This window comes from Aedes albopictus, chromosome 2 (genome assembly GCF_035046485.1).
Source record: "Aedes albopictus strain Foshan chromosome 2, AalbF5, whole genome shotgun sequence".
In the NCBI taxonomy this organism is placed as follows: Eukaryota; Metazoa; Arthropoda; class Insecta; order Diptera; family Culicidae; genus Aedes; species Aedes albopictus.
The window spans coordinates 502824226-502840734 of record NC_085137.1 but is presented as its reverse complement, the minus strand read 5'-3'; the positions used below and the strand labels follow the sequence as shown (position 1 = coordinate 502840734).

General features: G+C 36.6%; 2 protein-coding genes across 13 annotated transcripts in view; one reads left to right on the top strand and one right to left on the bottom strand.

Annotated features, from left to right (window-relative positions):
* The window catches only part of LOC109409788 (glycogenin-1), a 132456-nt gene that overhangs the window by 79311 nt on the left and 36636 nt on the right, over positions 1-16509 (top strand). The window lies entirely within an intron of this gene.
* On the bottom strand, positions 8467-16400 carry LOC109407735 (zinc finger protein 883-like). Its single transcript, XM_062854461.1, has 6 exons — positions 16383-16400; positions 16163-16326; positions 15775-16103; positions 9484-9864; positions 9048-9420; positions 8467-8698 (listed from the first exon to the last, which is right to left on the bottom strand). The coding sequence occupies exons 2-6, from the start codon at positions 16280-16282 to the stop codon at positions 8477-8479; spliced, it is 1425 nt and encodes a 474-aa protein (XP_062710445.1). The 5' UTR covers positions 16283-16326; positions 16383-16400; the 3' UTR covers positions 8467-8476.

Below are 16509 nucleotides of genomic sequence, written 5' to 3'. Positions count from 1 at the left end.
TATGACTTTGGTGGGGAATTCAGGGTATAATAAGCATTTATCTTAATCTAAATTGATAGCAAATATGCACACAACTAATTAAATTAGGCATCTTAAGTATATATAAAATTTGGTGCATTAAGACGCCCTATTTAATCAGTTTAGCGCATATCTGACATATTTTATAAAATGCTTATTATGCCCTTAATTCCCCATCAAAAACTGAAATTATAGAAAAAGTCATATATATGTCTTTTTGATAACAGTACCAATGCTAATAACGGAAATTAATTTATTCATGACATGACAAAAAATCAGGGCAAATTAATTTATTCAATACATGATAAAAAATCAGGGCAAATTGGGGTGAGATGGACAGCTATTCATACCATTCCGAGAATGATCCTAGTATTAATCGTTGACCCGCATTTGTATATATCAAAAATGATCCACGACTTCATGTTTTGCACCCAGCAAAACCACACAAAATATGTTATTATCCAGCAGTTTTAGGGGAATGTAGGGTAAAATAGGGAAAATATCTTTCATATATACGCATGATAACTGTTAGTTTCCAATTTCACCTAAAGCTAATTTCAACGTTCTATAGCAGTACATATTTGTTTTTCATAACTACATTTGAAATCTATTTTTTTTATGAAAATAGGGCAAAATGGGGCAAATCGGACAACTCCCGAAGATGATTCTGGTGATAGTAGATCTGGCGCTTTTTGTTTACGCCAAACAAATCACTTCAAATCAGTAACATTTAAAATCCATTCAAAATTAGGAAAAAATATGAATAACCACAAGTTGTTGGGGCATATGGGGCAAAATGAGCTTTTAAAAGGATCTTTCATGTATGTTTATGATTTCCATTGACCTTTAATTACACCTGCAGCTATTTTCAACGATTTACAGTCGTGTTAGTTGTTTGAAAGTACATTTTGATTCTCTTTTTGTATGAAAAAAGGGCAAAATGGACCACTTCCCGTGCCGTGCGGTGAATCAATTTAGCACCAATCGATTTCTCGTATTTTTTTACGTCAGAAATGGTCAACTTTACGTACCGAAACCAGCGTCCGTTTTTTTGGGTCGATTTTTCCCACTGTGCACTGGTGCATGATCCATGTTTCCGTTGTCTAATGTTAAGTTTCGTTCAGTCTGTACAGCCGCTGGCTGAAAACGGTGTCCCTGTCTTTTTTTAAATTTACCATGGACCATCGGGTCCATCGTTACAATTCAAAAAAGATTCTGTTGGCAGCCGTATTCGAACAAAGAACCTTGAAATCACCTGGCTCGCATGCTACCACTCGGCTATCGAACCGGTTGATATGAGAGGAAATAAAATGCACATACATATCGTTTGAGGGTCGCCTGCCTTATTTTGTTCGATTTCGTGGACGACGAAAATCTAGTGCTGCCATTTAACTTAATTCCAAATCTTTTAAAGAAACATTTTCAATTTTGTGATTTAAGTTTTGTTGCATTTTTCGAACCGTAAAGCAATCGCACTATTTGCAATTGAAATAGCACAACTTGCAACTAAAATTGTTTTTGAAGGCAATTTTCTGTCGTTCATAGTGAAATATATCAAAAACTCAATTGATTTTGTTCCACACCAATAATGGTTTTCAATGTTCTGGAATGGAAGTTTCTTTAGCCTTCGAATGAGTGTAATCAGTTTCGTACCTTTTAATTCCGCCCTATTTTGCTTATCCCTTGACAGATACGCGTATTTCGACTACCACTTGTAATCTTCCGCTGCACAAATCTCAAGATACAAGCTTCAAACAACAATACGTTTTATCATTTTGTTCTTGCTCACTTGTAATAAGCTTAAAATAAGAAGCTCAGGTGCGCTGCTTTTGTTTACGAAGAAATTTGTGCCCTCGAAATCGTGAGTACGTGCCAAAGTCGGCCATTGTGCGATTCTAAATAACAAGTCTGCTCTTATGACGTTCCGACTTGTTTTTACATGACCAAAAATTAATCTCAGTATGCTAGGTACATTGTTGATCAAATTTTTCATTGTCTATTTTGCGCAAACAGCAAACTTTTTGAAATTCCATATTTTTCTAGGATTTTTCCTTTCCTTGCGTTTGATTTGAATGGTGTTTGTTGATTTAATATTCATGTTTCGAAACTTTCCAAAATAATGTTATTTAATTGATTTCTTCAGAAATTCTTTCAGTGATTCCTTTAGAAAGTCTTTCATGAAATCTTTGGCAATTATGCCATGGGTTCCTTTTGAGATTATTCTGAGAATTCCTTTAAGAATTCTTCCAGGGATTTCTTTAGTAAATCCATAGATTCTTTCATGAATTTATCTGAAATTCTCTTATGATTCATCCAGACACTAAGAACTAAGAAAAAGATGAACTCTTCCTTCCATGGGTTCCATCCGAAATTATTCCATGGATTTCTTTAGAAAATCCTCCAGGGATTTCTTTTTGAAAATCTTGCACGAATTCGTTCAGAAAGTTCTGCAGGGATTCCATGGACTGCTATAGAAATTCTTCCAAAGTTCCATAAGTTAACTAAAAAATTGCAATCAACCACGGATTACTTCAAAAATAATTCAAGCATTTTTTTTCAGAAAATCAAAAGTTCAGATTTTTTTCAGAAATTTTGTAAAGGATTTCTTTAGAACATCTTACATAGTTTCCTTTATTTTTCGAGGATTCACAAAAAAGTTCCGCTCAAGTTTCCTTAAGAAATTCTTCCAGGAATTTCTTCACAAATCTCTTCAGGGATTCTTTTAGAAAATCTTCTATGGATTCCTTCCAAAACTGCACTATGGATATATTCAGAAATTACTCCAGGAGTTCATTCATAAAAAATCAAAGGGTCCTTTTAAAAACTCTTCCAGGGAATCTTCAAGAAATTTCTCCAAGAATTCTTTTAGGAAGTATTCAATAAATTCCTTCTGAAACTTTGCCTGGGATTACTTCGAAAAATCTTCTAGAGTGTCCTTTAGAAAATCCTTCTGAAGTAATCAAATGTTTCAGAATCCTTCACCATTTGCCCCAGCTCTAGACTGGTTCATCTCCGCATTCAGAAGTTCTTTTAAAGATTGGATCAGAAATTCTTTCAGCTAGCGATTTTTTTAGAAATTATTCCGGTGATTCCTTCAGGAACTCGTACAGTTATTTCTTTACGAACTCCTCCCTATATTTCCTTGGGAATTTCTCTAAGGACTGCATTGGAAATATCCGCAGGAATGTCTCCAGAAATTGCTTCAGGGGTTCATCCAGAAAATCAAGCAACAATTCCTACATAGATTCATGCATTATTAACATCAGTGATTCTAGCGGGATTCCAGGGATTCCTGCAGAAATTCATTCAGAGATTTTTTCAGGTGTTCCAGTAGTACTCTGCATATTTTTCTCAGAAATTCCTCCAGCGTTTCCTCAAGTATACCTCTAGGATTTATTCCACGGACTCAGAAATATTAACAAGCAACTTATACAGCAATTCAGTTAGAATTTTCTCATGAGTTTTTTTTTCGGATTTTTCCAGGAATATGAAGGATTTATTTAGTTTCTCAATAACTTCTTCTTGGAATTCCACCAAGCGTTTTTCAAGAAGTTTTCCCTGGATGCTCCCCCTCCAGGAATTTCTTCAGATATTCCTGCTAAGATTTCTTCAAAAATACATTCAGGGATTTTTAAAGAAATCACACTAGAGATCTTTTCAAAAATTACTTAATGGATTCTCTTAGTAATTCCTCCATGGATTCCTTCTCAAATTTCTTGAAGGATTTCTTCGGAAATATCTCCAGGGAATCTTTCAGTTTTTTAAGGATTTCTATAGGAATTTCAGCAAAAGTTGTTCCTTGGATTATTTCTTCGTAAAATTCTCCTAGCAATACCTTTAAAAATCCGGCGGAAATTCCTCCAAGAGTTCCTTTAGCAAATCCTTGAAAATTCCATCAGGGATTCTTGCAGAAATTCCTACAAAGGTTTTTTTTTTTTTAAATTGTTCCAGCGATTATATCATAAATATCTGCTGTGCTTCCTTCAAAGATTCCTCCACAGATTTTTCAGCAGTTCTTCCAGAAGATGCACAAACAATTAGCAAAGCTCTTCAATATTGAAAAAAATCAACTTTTTTCAGCTCAATGCACTAGCTTTCACGTGAATATGCCTAAATTAGATGAACTGGATCGATATTTTCAGAATTTATTTGATTTTGAGAGGCTTCGTGAATGCTTCAGTAGTTCTTGTTGGAATTCCTACAGAGATTATTCGAGGTCAGTCACAATACGCGCGACGTTGGACGAGACATAACACTTATAGTTCCTACAATCGTCAAGATATTAAAATTTACCTTTCGTCAACCGGTTTCAGGCGCGATGTCGCCCATCATCAGGACAATGTCCGACTGATTGCCTTCAGTTTTCGTACGATGTTTGTTATTGATCACCAGAAAGGAAGACGACACGTTGAAGTTCGGTATATACCGCGAACCCACACCAACGGGTAGGTATATTACATCTGACTCCAATCACTTTGGCGCTCAGAAGCAAGCTGCTTTTCACTCCATGGCACATCGGCTGTACAATATACCCATGGAGCGCGACGAGTTTGAAGAAGAAAAAAGTCGTGTTTATACAGCAGCTGAGGTTAACGGATACGACAGGCCTTTTGTGAACAAAATTTTGAAGAAGCACAAACGGAAAAACCACCGCAGGAATATTACCACCCTTCAACAGAACCCAGAAGAAATCAGAAGAATCAGCTTACAGTTTTACACCAGGATAACCAATCAAATAAAAACAGCCCTTCGCCGACAAAATCTACACGTTGTACATAAAAGCGACAAGACCTTACGTGACCTGTTATGCAACCTTAAGTACCGCCGGATGAACAATCCGGAATATACGAGATACCATGTAAGGACTCCCCGGCAGTTTACATTGGCCAAACTCGCCGGAAAGTAAAGGTTCATTTAAAAGAGCACAAAAATGCTGTCCAGTCTTTCAAAGCAACCGAGTCCAGCGTGGTAGCGCATACAGTAGACTCCCAACATGAAATTGATTGGAATAATGCCAAACTCCTCGAGTGCGTAAGGGAAACGTTGCACTTAAATGCTTGGGAGTCAATGTTAATCAGCAACACACTAAGGCCGTTGATGAATGAAGACGACCCGCCCATTGCGTCGTGTCTTTTTAGTATGGTAGACACGACACCCAGTAGCACCTCTTCTCTTCGGACGTGTACGAACATCGTACGAAAACTGAAGGCAATCAGTCGGACATTGTCCTGCTGATGGGCAACATCGCGCCTGAAACCGGTTGACGAAAGGTAAATTTTAATATCTTGACGATTGTAGGAACTATAAGTGTTATGTCTCGTCCAACGTCGCGCGTATTGTGACTGACCTCGAATAATCTCTGTAGGAATTCCAACAAGAACTACTGAAAGAAGTCCTCTACAAAAATCTGAAGGCATCCATTGAGAAACTCCTGCAAGAATCTGTGAAAGAAACTGGGAAGGAACTCCTGCAGAAATCTCTGGAGGAATTCCTGCTAGCATTTCTAGGTGTAACCTTGCAAGAAACTGTAAAGAAATGTCTGCCAGAACGGTATTTTTAAATGAATCTCTGGAGGAATACCTGGAGAAATTCCTTGAGAAACCCCTTGAGGAATTCCAACAAGAATTAGTCGAGAAATTTCTAGAGGAATTCTTGGAGAGATTCCAGAAACAATGCTTGGAGGAAATTTTAATAGAATTTTTGAAAGAATTCCTTAAGAAATTTCTGAAACAATACATGCACTTATTGCAGAAGCAATCTTTGTAGGAATTTCTTAAAAAAAATTAAATAATTCTTGGAGGAATACCTGGAGAAATTCCTGAAGAAATCCGTGGACTACTCGACTACTCCAAAAATAGAATCTTTTAAGAAATTTCTTGAGAAACTCCCCTGGAAAATTCACCAGGAAAATTCGTGGAGGAATTCATGAAAGAACTAATCAACAAATATACAAAGCAGTACATGGAAAATAGGCCTGTCCATATTTTCAAAAATTTTCTCTAATGGTCATGTCCTAATTGGAATAATTGGAAAATATGTGATCATTTCCGAAAAATTCACTTTTCTGCATAAATGTTAATGATAATCCACATTTTGATAACAAAATCGGAATCAGCGATTACTTTAGAGCTAGAAATTGATTCGAATGTTTATTACATGTGCGATACTACTATGGCAACGAAATTTTGAAGGTGTCTTTCACAATCGGTAAACACATTAGTCCTGTTCAACGACGCAGGTTGAACTTGCTCGAAGTTGCTGAATCTTGCTCTTACCCATTAGTCAACAAACGGGTAAGAGTAGGATGCAGCAACTTCGAGCAAGTTCAACCTGCGTTGTTGAACAGGACTATTGTTTGGAAAAATGTTAAATTTAACGCAGAAATATTTAATTATTTAGCTATACAATTTGTTAATTCATCATTCAATAGCCCTTGAGTCAGATGATGGTCATTTTTCTCATTTTATTTTAAGTTTAAAGCATTATTTTTGGCAAATAAAAATTTATCTCACGTCGATCAATTTCACCACACTGATCAATTTCGCCCGAAATCACGGTACTTGTGTGCCATCTTGCCCCGCACTTTTTTCACGGCGCAAAATCGACCCTTTTTTAAAACTGCTTGTTTAACATCATATTTTGTATATAATGAACTTTTTATCGACTTTTAGCATAGCTAACTAGTGTATCGAAGAGTAGCGGACGAATACAAACCAATACGATTTTTATTTACAAAGTTATGGTGATCCATCCTTAGGTGACCCTTCTTGCCCCGTCCCACCCTACGTCGCCCAACTTTCGACTCATCCTTAATCAAATCATATAATCATTGCATCTACTTTCTTCACAAAGAATTTCAACTAGCTGTTCATAAATACTCGTGAGTTGTTTGGTTCTCTGAGAGCGCCTGGCCCGATAACTCTTACTTCATTATTGAATGAAAGGGACTTATACTAAACAGAGTTATGAACGTGGCCAAAATATTTGGGATAGGCAACTTTTTTTCTCTCACAAAAAGGTTTAACAAGCTCTAACTTTTCATGAAGTGCATAAAAAATCTCAAATTTTGGCTGTTTGTCAACTTGTTTTGAGCATTTAATAACATGTTATAAAATATAGGGTGGGGCGGGGCAAGATGGGTCGCGGGGCAAGATGGGTCAGTGCCATTTTCGGGCGCATTACTCATGTTTTGATTATGTTAATAATTTTGTTAGATGACCAGCGTGAATATACAAAAGTTTGGGGCATTGATTGAAACATTATTCACTCTCATTGGAAATAAAAAATAAAATGGTTTTTAGCCATTTTTCTTATGCGATACATTCCATATAATCTCCATATAAACGGCCGCGGGGCAAGATGGGTCACCTTCAATTTTGAACGTATTTTTGGAGCATTCAAAAGTTATTTATTTTTTATTACAAGACTATCTCATAAATGACTTCAATCAAGCGGAATGAACGCTCAAAATTATAACATAAAATTATGATAATTTTTTAGTGAAAACATTGATTTTCAAGTCGCCTTAGGACCACTCAAATCGTAAAGTTTTTTTTATATTCCAAATAGATTTATAAAATGTTTACTAGTAGCTCTTGTTTACTCAGTATGGACATGGAGCATATGTGAATGCGGAACAAATCTTATATTTTGACGTTTTTCGTTGAGAAAAATGTGAATTATTTAAAAGGTGACCCATCTTGCCCCGCACTTTTTTCACGACGCAAAATCGATCACTTTTTCAAACTGCTTGTTTAACATCATATTTTGTATTTATTGGATGAACTTTTTATCGACTTTTAGCATAGCTAACTAGTGTATTAAAGAGTAGCGGACGAATACAAACCAATACGATTTGTATTTACAAAGTTATGGTGATCCATCCTTAGGTGACCCATCTTGTCCCGCCCCACCCTAATATTTTCTCACAACGAATAAAGTTATACCGGTTTGATGTTTTCCCTAATATATTAAATAGAGGAAAATAAGTCAAATTTACAACACCACACGAAAAATAGTAAAAGTGTTGTTCATTTTATCCAAATAGGCTCAAATATATCTTATTTAAGATATCATGAGAACAAAAGTATAAAATCTTTCAATATCAAAACTAAAAATAACATTTATGTAAAAAAAGTGAAAATCCATCAGAACTTTTACCAATGTTCAAAAAGCACCTATGTATTTTTTTAAGACTTATGAAACATTATTATATTGTTGATAAGCGTTAAAAGTTTCGTCCGATTCGATTCACTGGTTTCGGAATATGACAGTTCAAAAAATAGTTGTCTTAATAAAAGTATCATGTTTTATTGAAATTCAGTTTTTTATAACGATTGGAAACTTAAACATGATTCAGTGTTCTTGACGGTAGTTTTACCTGTCAAAAACAAACTACCCATTTCACGTAAATTTTTACGAACTCAAGTTTAGTAAAAGAATAAAAAATAACGATTGTCTATTGACCGGATGTCGTCGGCGTACTTCCCGCCCCATCCTGGACCTGCACCAATCCATCCCGCTGCTGCTCTCGATCGTGCCGCAGCTGGGCATACTCCGCCGGGTGAGCCTTCTTCCGGTGGAAGAAATAGTTGTTGCTGTGCAGGTACTCCTTGTCGCAAAACTCACACTGGAATAGAGCCTTCGGAGTGGGCCCACTGTGCGATCTTTTGACGTGTTCCTGCGAGAAGAGGAAAACAATAGGGGTGAGTTAACTCTTGAGCTTGAGCTTGATTGGCCGTCCGTAGTTGCTACGTCAGCATCGTCAGATCAGCTACACTTGCACAAGGAACCAATGAGATAACTGCTTGGAAACAGCAGACATCTTCTGAATCTGTGTGTATGTGTTTTGGTAATCTTCTATTTTGAAGCGAGAATGACGTCTGGTACGTCAAAATGCTGGTCGATAATGTGAGGAAACGGGAGACAGTGATGACACAATTCGTATGCTCACGATGGATCGCATGAACCGCTGCGCCTGCGCAGGTTCATGCGGATGTCGGGCATTCAGGGAATGTTGCTCAACCTACCTTCAACATCGCCCGTTTGTAGAACTTCTTATCGCAATGCTCACAGCCAAAGTTTGGTTCCTTTCGGTGCACCATCCGGACGTGCTCCAGCAGGGCACTTCCGGTGGGATAAAGCTTGTCGCACTGTTCGCATCGATGTTCCCGCTGGTCCTTGTGCCGTGCGTTTTGGTGCGATCGCAGGGTTTCCTCATTTTTGAACCACTTGGCGCAGAAGTTACACTGCACTTTGTTGTACGATTTGTCACTGTGAGCGCGGATGTGCGCCTTCAAGCTGTCTTCCGTGGCCAGCGGCTTGGCGCAAATATCACAGATAAATTTGTCCGGTACGTCGTGCATTATGCGATGCTTCGTCATACTGAATTTGTGGCCAAACCTGGGATTTTTACATATACTCAGTAAATTAGAATTCTTGTTAGATTGACTTTTCAAGACTTACCCTTTCCCGCACACATCACAGGCGTACCGTTTGATACCGTGCTTCGGCATGTGGTTGTACAGCTGCCCCTTGGTCACGAACGTTTTGTCGCACACGTGGCAAACGTACCGATGGCCGTTGGCATTGTGCTGCCGCCGGTGGATATCCAGCAGCACTGCGCTCTTGCTACGGTGATCACATTCGGCGCACTTGAACGCGTCCGGATCCAGATGGAGCCGAATGTGGTCCAGTAGCCGGTCCTTACGGATGAACTTCTTCTCGCAGCACATGACGTAGCCGCGAGTTTCATGCTTGTCCTTGAAGTGTTTCTGCAGCGCCGAGTAATCTTCGAAACATTGCGACCGTTCGCCACAAATGTCGCAGTACAGGGTCATGTTTTGCCTAAATGGGAGAAGTAAGGAAAACGTTCATTAGAAAAGTTGGTTGTAGTACTGTTTAAAATTTGTCTTACAACAAGTCACCAATGAAAATCAACCGTAAATGCGCCTGATGTGCTGCTTAAATGCAGGTTTTGGCCTAATATATGGCTGATTGAATGCTTTTTTGGCTCTCTAAAAAGGGAGCAAATATATGATCACAATTTCACACTCTTCTCCCGCTACATTTTCTCTCTTTTCTTCTTTCATCACTCTTTTATTGAAAAAGAGGCATTGTTAGAGCAGTAAGCAGATAGATTGTAGATATAATGCTGAAATACAGCTTGTTTACATGCCTACTTGTTACCTGGATGATTGCTTAAAATTTCATTAAATTCGATTCATTAGTTTCAGAGGATTGACAGTTCAAAAATTAGTTGCCTTAAATAGTGTTTTACGAAAACGGTTCTAGCTTCACAAAAATCAACCAATCTAGCCCAAACTTGTATCAATGATGCACATATAATAGGTTGACAAACAGTCAAAATTCCATAAATTTTGATCTATTCCCAGAAAAGCTAGAGCTTGTTGAACTTTTTTGCCTATCCCAAACATTTTGGCCGTTGCAAAGGCTTCATCAAGTATTTCTCGAATTATTTGTTCAAGAAGTCTACCAAGAATTATATAAATAATATCTATGAGGATACATCTAGAAGATCAGTCAAAGAATTTTTAGGAAATTCCAGAAAGAATTACTACAAAAAATCTCTAATGATTCCTTCGAAACCAGATATACTTCCAATAAATTACGTCAGAATTCCGCCAAAGGAAGAGTAGTCCTTCTAATTTCTTCAAACATTTCTCCGTGGTTTCATTCAGTAGATCCTCCAAACATTCTATTAATGATTTTTACAAAAGTCAAGCATTTCTCCAAATATTTTTTTTCAATTATTCCCTCACATAGCTCTTTCAGGTATTTTTCCAAGGATTTATCTTGACATTTCCTTCAGCATTCATCACTCATCTTGGTATTCTTTTCAAAATTTATTAAGATTTTTTCCAAGGACTTCTTTAGAAATGCCACCAAGGATTCCTTCAAGAATTACTGCAACGATTTTTTAGAAAAAATGTCTTCAAGGACTTTCTCTAAGGTTTTACTAATAAATGCATGCTAGAATTCTTCCAGGAAATTTCCAAAGTATTCATTGCATAATAATTCAAGAATTTATACTAGGATTTCTACAGAAGTTCCACTAAGAAAATCTATAGAAATTGTTTCTAAAAATCCTTCTGAAATTCTTTCAAAGATTTCTTTAATACCCATTTGCTCTAAGAGTTTCTTCGAGGATTCATTCAGAAAGTTTTGCTAACATTCCTCTAGAAACTCTTCTTATAATTTATATTGAGATTTTTGATAAGACTTCTTCAAAATTATTTCGAGAAACCTTTTGAAAAATAGTTTTTAAACTTTTCCATCAAGCATCTTAGTCAATAATTTCGCCAGAATTTATTAATGATTCCTCCACAAATTTCTCCGAATCACCCATAAGCTTTAATCGCTGAAATGTTTGGAATGCACTTTTATTCGTTTTTGAGTTATGGCCAATTTTGTTGAAAAATGTCCAAATGTTTCATCAAGAACGAAGTATCTTAGAAACAAAGTTTTTTTTTAGAAAATGAAAGCTAATTTTCTCCGAAATCCAAAAAAAAAAATATGAAAAGGAAAAAGTTTTCCACAAAATTTTCCACCGTTGAGGAAATTCATAAAGAAAAGCCGGAAAAACTATGCCCGAACTCGCGGAAAATTTTCAAAAAAATATTTTTAAAAAGGTAGTTTTATAAGCTTTTTGAAGAAATTTTTCGAATGCACTTGTTTTTCGTTCTTGAGTTATGGCCAATTATGTGAAAAATGACCATATCGTATATGCGTACATGGTTATTTTTCACAAAATTGACCATAACTCAAGAAAGAAAAAAAAGTGCATTCCAAAAATTTCAGCGATTAAAGCTTATGAAATAACCTTCTCAAAAAAAATTATTTGAAATTTTTTCACGGGTTCGGGCGTTGTTTTTCTTTACAAATTTTCTCAACTGTGGAAAATTTTGCGGGAAACTTTTACCAGTTCATATTTTTTTTTTTATTTCTGGGAAAATGTGCTTTCATTTTCTAAAAAAAACTTTGTTTCTACGATGCTTCGTTCTTGAGTTATGATTTTTCAAAGTAAGTAGTGTCAGGAGAAACAAAGAATTTCTGCTTGAGTTTTCCGGGAAAATAGCGACCCTGAATTTTTCTAATTTTTGTTTGTTCACATATTCATAAGTCCAGCATGTGGAAAAATTTTGATGAAAATCTGAGACCCTTCGGCCCAATTTGAACGATAATAAAAAAAAGCTCATATCTTAAAAAAAAAATCAAATAATTTTCTCCTAGGATTCCTTTGAGGATACCATTGTTTTGCCACTTTCTTCAGGAATTCTGTTAGAATGTCTAGAAGCATCCTCTAAATGATTAGGGCTAAGATTTTATAGAGGAAATCCATCGGGAATTCTTCAGGCATCGCTTCAAGAATTTCTGGTTTTTTTTAGGGATTTCTTAAGCATGTCTTCCAAAAAATCTCTTGAAAATTATCCAAAGATTCCAAAGATTATTTTAGAATTTCTTCAAGGATCTTTTTTTTTTAAATTTCTCCAAGGATTCTTCCCAGAATTACTTTTGAGATTTTTCCAAAGATCATTTTAGGAGTTCTACCAAACCTTTTTTTCAAATTTTTGAAGGAATTCCTTCAAAGATGCCTGTAGAAATTCCTCCAAAAATTTATTACTACAGTGTTGTTCCGATTTTATCACGCCTCTTTCAAAAAATGCTTTTATATATTCTACAAAATCTGTACGCTTATTAAATATGTAGGGTAAGTGTACCAGTTATCGCCATAGTGGTTCTCTATTTGGCCATAGTCGAAATTTAGAAAGTTTTCAAACTTTGACCTATTATGAAAGTTTTAGTAGCAAGGATTGAAATATATCTTGCTGTTAAAACTCTTGAAATGATGCAAAATTTTAAATTATCTTAAATAACTACTATGACCAAATAGGGAAACACTATGGCGATAACTGGTACACTCAGCCTATGTTTAACGTTGCAGAACACGCCTTCAACATTCATCATGAAGAAGAGGGGAAACACTTGCTCTCATGTAACAGCAAATGAATAAATAATGAAGGATTGACGCGAAGAGGGCGTGATACAATCGGAACATTACTGTTCCGATGAGCATAAATCTTCTTGCGATGTCACTTCTTAAAAGCAATTCTCCAAGCATTTCATTAGAAATTTCATACATAATTTCCCTAGATATTTTAAAAATAATTTTGTACAAGTCCTTCGAGAATTCTGTCATGCAACGATTTCTTCATGTTTTTCTATGATTACTAATGCAATATTTTTTCGAAGTTTCCCACAAAAAGTCCTCCAAGGAATTCCTCCAGAGAATGCTTTGATTGTTTTTTGCTAGAAATGCTTTAGATATCCCTCTGAAATAAGCCTATCAAGGATTCAGAAATTCCTCCAATGAATACTTCTGAAATTAAAATTAAAAAGAAAATGTAAGAATGCTATTAAGTATTCTCACAGATTTTCCTTCAATGAAACTGAAATTCCACCAATTTTGTCCAGATTTCCTTCACAAAACTTCTAAAAAAAATTTCAAAGAGAGGAATTTTATTTTTTTATCTTTTACGATTCATCTAAGAATACTTGAATACTTCTACTTGAAGGACTTATCTACAAATTTTCTCCAAGATTTTTTTCAAAAGTTTCTTTGAAGGATATTCTTCAGTAATATTCTCAAGAATTCCATGAAGAGTTTCTTAAAGATTTTCACAAATGATTCTTTTGGGCCTTCCTCGCATGATCCCTTCAGATATTCCCAAGAGACGTCTTTCAGGAATTCTTTCCAGATTGTTTCTAGAAATTTCTTCGAACATTCTTATTGCAATGCCTCAAACGGGTTTTCTAAAAGTCCTTTTAGGAAACTGTTCAAGTATTTCTTTAGCTATACCTGCAGGGGTTTCTACAGAAATTCCACAATTATTGCTGTAGGAAATAGTCCGAAGATTTTTTGGCGGTTTTTTTTTCAAGTCCTCTGTCATAACTCGTTCAATAACACTTCGAGAAATTCCAGTAAGAATTTATTCTTTTTCTTCAAGATTTTTTTCAAGCTCCGTTACACTGATTCCTCCAAAAATTTCTGAAAGTTTTCCCTCAGATAAACCTACAGAGATGAACATATTCATCCTGTAAGGATTCCTGTACAAATTTGCTCGGGAAGTCCTACAGAAATGCCCCCAAGGCCTCCTGCAGAATTTTTCACCGAGGCAATCTATATATCTGCATAGGAATTCTTTTAAGCATTTTTTTTTGATTTGCACCCAAGAATTTGAGATTGATTTCTTTGAGAAATAATCCTAGCATTCCTAGCATTCAATTCTTCTAAAAATCCTTTTGTTTTCATATTTTCTTCAAGAATCCTTCACGTAATTCCTCGTAGTACTTCTAGCATCCTAGCCTAACGTGTGAAAAAGCCTAGATGAATCTACCGAAACTAAAACATGTTTGTTTACTAAAACGATCCTGGGTTCTGTTCACATGTAATGCTAAATTAAATGAAGTTTTTTTTTGTACAATACATTCCAAAATCAACCGAAATCTTTCCGAATGCAGCTTAGAATTTATCTAGAAAATTCTCCAAGCATTCCTTTAGAAACTCCTCCAACTCCTCCAAAAATTCCAGCACGAATTTCTACAAGGATTCCATCGGGAATTCCACCAAAATACCTTTCGAAAATCGCCCAAAGATTCATTCAGGAATGGCTCCAAGCATGATCTCAGAAATTCATCGAATATGTTTTCCATGAGAAGCTCTTGCAAAAATCCTTGGAAAACTTTGTTAAGGTTCATTGGATGACTTCCTTGAAAGACTTCATGACATAGTCCTTCAAGGATTTTATTAAGGAATCCGTGTCGGTATTCCTGAAGGAATGCTTGAAGCGATAAAAAAAACCGGAAGAACTTCCTGAAGATATCATTGTAAGTATGTATTTCTTAATCAATTGTAAGCATGTCCGAAGCAGTCTTCGGGGATGAACCAGAAAATTCAAGGGGGAATCCCGGATGAAATCCCGAGAAAAATGCCTATTCTTCTGAAAAAAAATATGACACAAGTCTTCGGAGGAATTTCTAGAATATTATCATGTGGAATTTCGAGACGAATCTTGGTGGAAATCAATGGATGAATCGCAACAACATCACCAAAGACACCATCTTCACATTTTTATTCATGATCAAGATATCAGTTAAAGTAATCTAATCCACAATTGAAATTGCGCTCGGAAATCGCGGTCATATGTAATCTTTACAGCATCGTTTTGGTCACTTAAATAGTGATCCATTCCAGAAATAAATTTTCCACCATCTTATGAATAATTTCACTGAAGATATTATGCTGTAATCTGTCGCTTTAGCAGCTCCCTTCAAAAGGCGAGCTTTCTACAACTACCGGACCCGACAGTTCGAAGTTGCCCCATCGGTTAGGTAAGCATTCTTTCTAGAATTCTAGCCTTAGGTAAGCATTCTTTCCCTGGACCCAATGGATCGAATCCATCGCTTCAGCACCTAGCTCCTAGCCTAGCTCCCTTCTAAGGCAAGCTCCTTTTTTTGGTAAATTTCCGCTGGACCCGTCAGATCGTATCTGTCGCTACGGCAGCTCCCGTTTAAGACGAGCTTTTTCTTTTCACCTGCACCGGCCAGATTGATGGTGTTTCTCTCCTCGACAGTTATATGTACTAATAATGATCTTTCTTAACACATCGCCTACTCAGCGGTCTGCTTAACTACCAAAGCTGTAAGAAACCCTCTGTTAGTATTTCAACAACTCACCTGATCAATTCATCCCCCTTGTTCTTGGGCGTTTTCTTCTTTTTCGGTTTCCGAACATCCGAAGAACGGGCAGCGCCTGCTTCGACGATTTCACCGCACTCCGAGCCAGGCTGCTGCGGTGGTTCCTCCGGTAGTTTCAGTGCAATGTGAACCGTACCATGGCCTGCTTCCACCGTATTCAGCGGAACTGTTGCATGGAGGCCATCGAACTGAATGCGTTCCAAAAACTGCTGATTGTAACCGACGCGATTCACGAATTCATCAAACCGGATCAAGCTTTCGTGGCAGGTCAAACAAATCAGGTGCGACAGTCGGTAGTTGTTCTTCACCTGGAAGGAAGAGATTTGCATCAATTTGATCTCAAAGATTTCTGCGAATATCAGCTTACTGTAAACTTGAAGACGTTGCGAATCTTCTCCTCAATGGCTCTGTTGCTGAATATCTCGTAGAAGGTGGTATTGCTTCCCAAGCACAGCCGACATGCGGACGAATACTGAATGAGTGACATTGCTCAAGAACATGTACCTACCTACTCTGTGTCACTGAAATGAACTGAACAAACAGTTTAATTAATCGTTTGTATTTTGAAACAGCGTGGAATGCTCAACTGGACGACCGTGCGTTATCACCTTATAATCACAACTAAACTGTTTGTTGTGTCCTGAAACGTAAACAAAAAATATTGCAGTTAATGACATTTCCCGCCAGTGTTGCGAAATTTACCGCACTTCTTTC